At 32.8% G+C, this 9,529-nt stretch overlaps 1 protein-coding gene across 2 annotated transcripts; it reads right to left on the minus strand.

Moving 5' to 3' along the window:
- Positions 1-2,338: 2,338 nt before the first annotated feature.
- LOC123218543 (zinc finger protein GAI-ASSOCIATED FACTOR 1-like) lies at positions 2,339-5,581 on the minus strand. Of its 2 annotated transcripts, XM_044640029.1 has the most exons (5): positions 5,185-5,581; positions 4,910-5,087; positions 4,420-4,816; positions 4,079-4,302; positions 2,339-3,595 (listed from the first exon to the last, which is right to left on the minus strand). In XM_044640029.1, exons 1-5 carry the CDS (start codon positions 5,185-5,187, stop codon positions 2,850-2,852), a joined length of 1,548 nt encoding a protein of 515 aa, XP_044495964.1. In that variant the 5' UTR covers positions 5,188-5,581; the 3' UTR covers positions 2,339-2,849. The 2 variants fall into 2 exon arrangements, with proteins under 2 accessions (XP_044495964.1, XP_044495973.1); XM_044640038.1 differs by lacking the exon at positions 5,185-5,581 and having other exon boundaries at positions 4,910-5,172.
- Positions 5,582-9,529: the final 3,948 nt, after the last annotated feature.

Here is a 9,529-nt window from a genome sequence, read left to right on the forward strand (position 1 = left end):
CTCTCTGCTTTTTTGTGTTGTTGTGTTATTGCCATCAAATGAGTTAAAGTGTTTACATTTCTTCATTGTTCAAGGAAACGAAATTTCACAGTGCATCCTTTGCTTCAGAACCTTCCACAATTTAGAAGGAAGCAGCTTAGAGTAAGTTGTTTTTGACGTTTTTAGCATAAGAGTTCAGCAGTGGCGTACAAATATGAAACTTTCTTTTTTTAATTTTTTTTTTGGTGGTTAAAATGTGGTATCTGGGCCAATATAATTATGCAAGCTTCTTTCATTTGATGTTGTACATTCATTTAAGTGGCTTTTGGTCCTCATTGAGCCTAGTTGAGCTGAGTTGAGCTCATAAGCAACTCACCAAGCTCGGTTCAGGTTTGTACTCAGATTTGTTGAGCCTAATCGAGTCAAACTCTAACTTAATTTGATTTAAATTTCGCCCAAAGCTTGACCTATTTAATACATTTATTACACGTTAACCTAGGAAGATGTTAGTGTGCATTTTTGATTTATTAAGAATTCTAATTGCAAAAACCAAAATTATTTAATTATGATAATTAAATTAAATAAGAGGGACAATTAATTAAAATAACCCAATTTTATTACATATAAATATCGGTCAATACTCAATTGTTATTGTTAATTTAAGCCATAAACATGATTTCTTAACTTTTTTATGTGATTTAGAGTTAGACTTTGTCCAAAATATATAAAAATTTTGTATAAAATATATTAAAGTAAAACTAGTAGAAATGATGGATCCTTTGTTGTTACTTCATCAATTCTGATTGTTTGTCATTCATTCTAATTTAAAAATAGTTTATTTATTTCAGATCTACATTAGTATAAAAAATTAATATATTTTTCAATTATAATTTATGAAAAAAAACCGTCAAAACTGAATGTAGGAGTGTTTTGGGCAATTGTAGTAGGCATGGTGGACTAAATTATGTTTTTTTATAGTTTTGCTGGTTATTGAAATATATAAAAATATAGGGGTTTAAAAAGGAGAAACAATAATAATATATTAATATTAAACTTTTAATTTATATAATTTATACTTGTTTGATACACTCAAACCAATCTTGAAAGAAGGGTTGAAATAAGGTCTTTTAGTTATAAGAAAAACATATATATATATTTCACTTTACATCCGCGTACAAATTTTTTTCCCGAGTCAGCGACACTGTCCTAAGCAATTGTCGGCTTTTGCAAATGGAAACTAGATTAGGTTGGGTTGGTCAGATTCCACTGAAGCCAAGCCTGAAAACAATAAGAATCCAATTGTTAGGCTACAAAATGATGATTCTCGAAACCCTCAACATTTTAGGGCATTATAACAGCAGAAAACCGGACATAAAATCTTTTGTGCTTGGATACTTGCATCAATGTTGTCTGCTACATTGGAACGTCTACTAATAATATGGAAGGAAGTGAGATGGGTTCGGCATAAATCGCTCAATTTTAATCCTGCTACGTGCATGAGCATGTTGAAGTAAGATTAGTAGAAAAAAACAAGTTCTTCATGTGTGTTCGCTTGTTCATCATTGATGGAGCTGCTCTTGATGCTAGGCCAAATGCCAAAATACATACTCATGCACGGATCATTGGGGGGTGAAAAAGTCATTGAAACATAAAAATGGTAGGTTTGTGAAGAAAACCATGGGGCCTAATCAGACATCAAAACTCATAATATTATTGAACAAGAGGTGTTTGTTGATTAAAATAATATTACAACTTTAAGATAAACAAACCAGACAAGCAAATGCATACGCAAGGTGGCACCCAAATATTGCTTGTGCGCATATCCGGAAACTGCAAAACGACAACCACCAAAACACTACTGACTCAGATGACGACCTTCGGAGTCACTTCTAGAATTCCTCTTTCGGTTTTTTTAAGCTTTTAGACAGTAATTATAATCATAAATCTAAAAATAGATAATCTATTGTTAATACTCTGTACCACCAATGCCATTGAAGGTGGGTTCAGTTCGGTGGTCCAGACAGTCCCTCTCTCTGTCTCTCGCTGCAGCTGCAATCAATAATAATAACCCCAATCAGTCAAATCAAAGTGCAATTACCTCTTTCTTATCTCAAATCAAGCAAGGAAGGACGAGGGCAGGGGACGGGACGGGACGGGAGACAGGCAAACGCAACCTCCTTCTCTGTCCCCACTACGTAATTACATGGGTTCCATAATAGGAAAAAATAAAAAAGCCACATACATACTTTTATAAAATAAATGAAACTTCATATTTATTTATTATGAATCTGATGGGCTGGATGGGGACTAATTTATTTACACCACACAGTTTTATATAAATATAGAGTGAACAATTATCTACTACTGGACAATAATTATATTTCATTCAGTTGAAAACGATTACAAACTTAATTTTCATAGCTAAAATTTCAACTACATATTCATTCATGCCTGGAGATAGACAGACAACACCTGCCGTCTGATAAATTTCTATGACTTTTCAGACCTAACACAACGAATTCTATCAAAATCAAATGACCTTGCACTAGACCCCATTGCTTGATCAAAATCTTACTTCTACCACAGTAGAAATATAATAATAATAACTTACTGGGGTCTGCAGATTTTTGGCTTTACTACAAAAGTCTAAACACACCCAACTCCCCCCTGCTTATTTCCATGCCAGAAGAGGCAGCAGAACAACGAAAAGAAAATGACCCAACTGCCATTAATGCCTTGCTGCTTGAGGCATTTCTTTACTCTTTTTTTTTTTTTTCCCTTCTCTGCAAACCATACACAATTTACATAATTCCTCCCATCACAATTGAGATAGAATTTACTGTTTTTTAAATTTAAATCTAGGATCATATTTATGAGCTACCACCTCCCATACTTTTGCTAGAATAATCTCCTCCTCCTCCGTAAGATGATGAGGCTGGTGCCACATCGACACCACCATTGATAGATGGAACTAGAGATGATATAGCAGTGTGGGGGGATGAACAACCAGCCACCATTCCCAAACCAAGAAAATCAAGAGTAGGCTTCTTAGGACCAAAACTGGAAGGAGTTCCCATCATTAATTCCTTCAATGCAGAACCTCCATCACTAGGTAGCCCAATTCCTAGCCCTGCTGCAACAGATGCATTCTCAGAATCTCCTAGTCCTTGAGAAGATGATGAAACAATTCCTAAACCACGAAGCAATGAAGTATTACTAGTTGTTGCGCCCATTTCTGCAGCTTTTTGAAGCAGGGCAGTGGCTGACAGAGCAGGCTGTGATGCCAGTGTGCCTTGCCTCCACTCTTGTCCTGTATTTCCAAACATTGAAGAACCATAAGTGGAGAGGCAGAGAGAAACTGGATCATTTGGTGATAGAGTCAGGTCAGCTAGGCATTTCGGGCGTGCCGTGACTCTAAGCAAGTCGGTAAATGCATGAGTTTGAGGAGGCTGTAAGCTTCCTGAGGCAGTTGAAGAAGCAAATAAGCTTGCAAATACATTGCTGCTGGTTGTTCCAACACTGCTTGAACTACTACTGCTGCTGCTGCTGCTACTTCCATTTAAACCCCCTGTTGCAGGTGTCTCCTCAAGACTTTGGGAGGGATTTTCTGCTACCTCTGTTCACCAAAATAGAAAGTGAAATAATATGTGTGCAAGCTTTGCAATCACAAAGACAAGGAAAGTTGAGGCTTCTCTGAGTGAACTTTAGAAGAAAAGGCAGGATCAACTATCAATAATTGGTCCTCTTTCTCTAAACCTTCAACTCTTTTTTCTAGCTTTGGAATCACTAGCCATTCTTTCTCAAAATTGCAATCAATTGAGTCTTACAGTTTGAAAGGTACAGCACTAAGAAGCTATTTTTGGTCTAACTTTCCAACTTCAAATCTCAGATCATCGACTCTACAGTGTAATATACAGACACCCAGATAACAACAAATATCAGTAACAGACAAAAGCTACTACACTCCAAGATCTACAAGGAGAGAGAAAAAAGAGAGATTTTTGTGACTCATTTTCAACAAAAAAAAATCAAATCCCAGTCCACGGTATCCCCATCCAAAAAATTCTAAATTTTCCAATTTCTTGGGTCATATGTTTACCTGAACTTTTGGTCGGTAAAACTGAATGAGGCGGAGCTGGCGCCGGAGTTGCTGCTTCTGGCTCCCCCGCAGCTGATGTAGAAGAATCAACAGCCTGAACTTTGGGTTCAGCTTCTGATTTTGAACTAATTTCCGCCTTACTCTGATTTTGTGGGTGAGTCTGAGCTTTGGTCTCCTCTGCCAAAGCATCGCAGAAGGCCCTGTGGGTGATGAAGCTATCCCTCCTTCAAACAATCAAAACCCAAAAACAAATTTCGCAAGCCCATGTCTCACAAACTAAAATATATACATTAAGAAAGAAAAGAATTGACCAAAAATTAAAGATGAAGCCATTCGAAAACCTTGAAAACAAAGTCCCACAATCGCATTTGTACTCTCTTGTACCACAAACTTTGGCGTGAGCTTTCCAATCCGACTGGACGGCGTATTTCTTAGAACACTTATCACATTTCCACTTCTTCTCGCCGTGCTTCCGACAAAAGTGCTTCTTGATTCCTGTAAGATCACCCAAAGCTCTAGCTGGATCGTGATGGACACATGTCACTTCAGGACACACATAAACCCTCTTCTTCACTTCTTTAGTGGATCTCTGCCTTAGTTTCCAAGGAAGATTATGGCCTCGTCGATGAAGCTGCAGATTCTGGTCTCTCTGAAACCCTTTGCTACAAATTTCGCACACGAATCGGTTCGTCGCCAAAAGGGTTTTAGGAGACAGAGCGATAACCTCTGCATCTGGATCTGAAAACAAAAATATAAAACATCAATAACTCGTCAAATGAAGAAAAATAAAAACAATTAATCACCAGAGAAATATGTTAAAGGGTGCGTTACCAGGCATTCCAGGGAGGTTGCGCTTCTTCTTGGAGTTGGATTTGGAAGAAGTTTGCTTCTGGGTTTGGTTACCGGAAGAAGAAACACTAGCTTCACCTGAAGCTGTAGAGGAATTTTCAAGGTCGACCATCGTTACGAATACTGGAAATTTTTTCTTAGGGTTTTCTTTGACATCAAACTACGGGACAAAAGAGAGAAAATCTAGAGCATTAATCGTAGAATTATGAAGAAAACTTGTGAAGACAAAGCTTTGTTTTTTATATATTTATATATACCATTTCCACCTAGGGTAATGTTTCTGTCTCAGTTCTCTCGGCTACCAGTCAATCAGCTTTTTCAATTCTTTATTTAAACACACCTACCAGCAGCTCTGAATCGATCTAGCTTTCTCTGACCAAAACTCACGTTACCCCAAGAAATCAAATGATTAAACCCAAGACTCTGAAGAATCATCTTTCACCTGCTTCAAATTTACTCTAAAATCTAAAAAGAACCAACGTTAACAATTTCGATCCAACGCTCAAGATCGAATCAAACACTTGAAACGAAATGACCAATCACTGACTCTACGTCTCAGATCGCAGAAAATCCAGTTTCCCCACGGTTAATGAAAATTTGAACAGCATTTGAAAGATTTTAACAGAGATGAACAGTTAAAAGTGATGCGGAGATAGACAGAAAAAGTTTTCGACGTGGATTTGGTTCCTTCCCCATCTTTCTCTTTATAGAAACTTTAAAAAGTAATTAAAAAAATAAGGTTAACTGGTAATTAAGATTTGTTTTTGTTAATCAGAATGGTTAAAAAGTAAGGCCATTGTCAAAGTTTTTTAAACTCCATTTGCGTACAACATGCGAGAAAGGTATTTGTCGTTTAGCCAAGTCTTTTAATTCCTTTTGTGTTGTGTTGCTTCAACTTCATTGAAAAGTCCAACGACTTTCAATTCTTTCTTCTATCTCAATTCAAGCCACTTAGATTTTGACACCTCTTCGTCCCTCGTTTATCCGGATGCATTTTATTCTATTTTATTTTTTAAAAAACAATACAATTTTTTCATCTCTTTTTGTACTGTAAAATCATCAAAAAGTCACGATTTTTTTATGCCGGGTAAATCTTATTTAAGCGGCCTACGATCATGGGGGGATTCTATATGAAATAAAATATGAATTTAAATTATTTTTTTATAATATTTTTAAATTAAAATTTTAAATTATTTGATATAATAATTATAAAATTGATTATTATATTCAAATTTTTATTTATTTAATATAAGTAATTCAATCTTAAATTTACAATTTAACTCAAATAGATCTTCTCATTATTAAAAAACAAAATCTTAGTTAAACGAGTTATTTTTACTTTTATATTTGAAATTTTACTTATTTGTCACTCAAATTACTCAATAGGAATAACGATAGATTCTTCACTCTAAAAGTTAGCAAAAGTGATAGAGTTACAAAATTCCTTAAAAAGAAAATCTGGGTTAAAACTATATTGATCTCATGATTAATGAAATTCTAAATTACTTAATATACTAATTGTGAGTCTATTTATTGTACTTTAAAATTTATCTGTCTGATAAAATTAGGTAGGATTCTCGCATTATTAAAAAAAAAAAAAGAGAAAAATTCTTACTTGAAGCGATATTGAGCACTGCCCAACAATGAATCACCCCTAATCTTGTGATTATAGCCTTGAGTAAAAAATAGATTGCTAAGTTTTGAAGCAAATTTTATATGAATTCAAGCTTTTCCATTACAAAGGGATACGGAATGCATTTGGGAATATATTTATTTTTTAGACTGTTGCAAGTACTTGTAAATATTTAACAAGTTCTTTTAATATCAATGGAAATTATATAAAATGATTTTGTCACTCAATAAATACAAGAACTTTGGGTGCTTCTTAAAAGCACCTTTTCTACTTTGTTTTTACGAGGGAATTAACACTTTATTCCACGGAACATTAATCATACACCCCATTTCTTGTAAAAACTTCCGAATCATCCATGCTTGTTTTTCATGTATTATTATTATACGAGGCCACATAAAATGATATACAAATAGATATACATTTATATGTATTATCATATAATTAAATAAATTTAAATTAAAGATAAATTAATATTCAATCATATGATAATACACATAAATATATACTCAAAATAGGTACATATATAATATTGCTCAGATAGTTGTGTAAAATCTCTTAGAGAAAATAAGTAGGCCAATGACTACTTTTCATCCAAATTTTGACGAAATAATTTTCCGACCCTTTAAGTTTGAAAAGTTTATCGATCCATCTGGTATCAACTTTTGCTAATTAAAATCATTTGAATTCACTATAAATTACTAATTAGTCCATTTTAGTGAAATTACAAAATTATTATGAATATTTGATGCAAATATCAATTCCTAATTTGTCCTTACTTTCATTTCTATCACCACCACCAATTTTTTTAAAGAATGAGACTATTTGACGCCTTATTAAAACGGATAATTTTGTATTGGATGTGTACTTCCAAAATGCAATCCCAATATTTAACAAATTCATTATTAAGACCTTTAAACAATTAAGACAAGTCATCAATTCATTATTTCTATTTCTATCACTACCATCACTAATTACTGGAGACTACTCCTTAACGCATTATTGAAATGGATAATTTGATATTGGATGTGTAGATCCAAAATGCATTCACAATATTCAACAAATTCATTATCAGGATCTTCAAACAATCAATAAAATATAGAAAAACAAAAAAATTGAATCAGACGCAACCTCAATGCCCATTTAATCCAATTTTCAAATCATCAATCAAGTGACAACATCAACCTCACTCAACGCGCTATAACGACAACTAAGTTACTTATTTATTCACAAATCACTCCCTCCACGAACAATCGTGGTGACTAATGAAGAGGTTGAAACATGAGCTCGATTAACTTTTCCAATCTAGCAAGTTTCTTCTATAACCAAAAGCCATATTCCAATGTCTTTACAACATTAGCAATGTTTTGTTTAATATTCAAAATCATGATAGTTCAACAAAGAACCATAGACTTCAAAATCAAAATATCTTTTAATTATAAAAATCGATACCTAATTTTAATGAATAAATGAAAAAAATAAACTTTTAAGTTTAATGAGCGATACACCATCATTGATCGAAGTTCAAATGGAAAATGGTTACTTAGCCAAATAAATAAATAGCATAATAGGATGCTGATAAAATCATCATCACTAAGACACATAATTGTGAACAAAGTTTTCAAAGGAAAAGCAAAAGTATAAATATTTGTGATGATAAGAGTTATTCACCAAAGTTTTCATGATTATCCCTTTTACAATTAGATCTTCACAATATGATTATCATTAAACTCCTTAATGAACACCATTCTTTAGCCATTAATTTTATTATACAAAGATGGATACTGTCCATATATATATGTGTGTGTGTAGCTTTTATGCATTTTCTAATAATATAGAAAATGAACAACTTAACCTCCTGGCTGTAATTTTATTCAAAATGGGATGGAGAGCTCCTTTGAAACTGTATATTTAAGTTTAAAATATTTATGATTAAAAAATAAGAAAAAAAAGTTTTTAAATAATATATTAAAATTAAATTTTTTATTTACCTAATTTAATGATAATAAAATCGATTATTAGATTAAAGGGTTATCCTTTTTAAGTATAATTGGTTCGGTACTAATGTAACGGACCTACCCATGTGTGATTTCTTATTTGACCAAAAAAAAAAAGGGAGAGGAAGAAAAGGTTGTAATTGGAGCGATTGGGATGCACGCATTGAGTGGCTGGGAGAACATGATGATAAGAATTAAGATTAGTTGGGTGGGAAATTCCTGCCCACTATTTATCACTTGCATTGACTTGGATTCCTTTTTTTTTTTATTATTATTATTTTTAATTTTTTAAGTTCAAAATTTTAATTATTTAACCTATTTTTGTGGGCCCTTTCATATATTTTATTTCCTCTTTTATTGTGGTCATCTTTCTTTGATCCAAGTTTTTGTTTCTAGGGCAATGGCCCTGCCCTCATTATATAGATTTTCTTCCTCATTTTGTATCCTAATTGACTTTGTATTTTTTATATTGGTCACTTGATGCTCATATTTTTTTTTTCCTTACTTTTACAAAGTAAATTTTGCTTTTACTATTTTCCTTTTTTCTTGTACAAGAAAATAAAAGGTAAATTAATCAATGTAATTTCAAATATGTTTAACTCTTTTCACTATATATATAAGAATTTGGAACCTTTCCACAAATTTTGACTTATTTAAGCATTTGAAAGATTTAGAGGAATTATCTTAAATATCCCATTTTAATCCCTGGATTCATTTCTTAGCAGTTTTATCAAATATAGAACACAATTCCATTTAACATAAATTTTTTAGATGAAATTGCCTCTATTGACAAATCTGCTAGTATTAATTTAAAGAGTAATGTTATGTGTATAAATAATAACATGTCATCATATGTTTAATTATACAGTGACCTGTTTATTCACGTAGTTTTATTGTAATTAAAAACTTATACTTTTAATCTAAATTCCCAACTTGGCACTTGATTGTGTAATCTCAGTGAGTTTTTTTTAATGG

The sequence above is a fragment of the Mangifera indica genome, chromosome 1 (assembly GCF_011075055.1).
Source record: "Mangifera indica cultivar Alphonso chromosome 1, CATAS_Mindica_2.1, whole genome shotgun sequence".
NCBI lineage: Eukaryota > Viridiplantae > Streptophyta > Magnoliopsida > Sapindales > Anacardiaceae > Mangifera > Mangifera indica.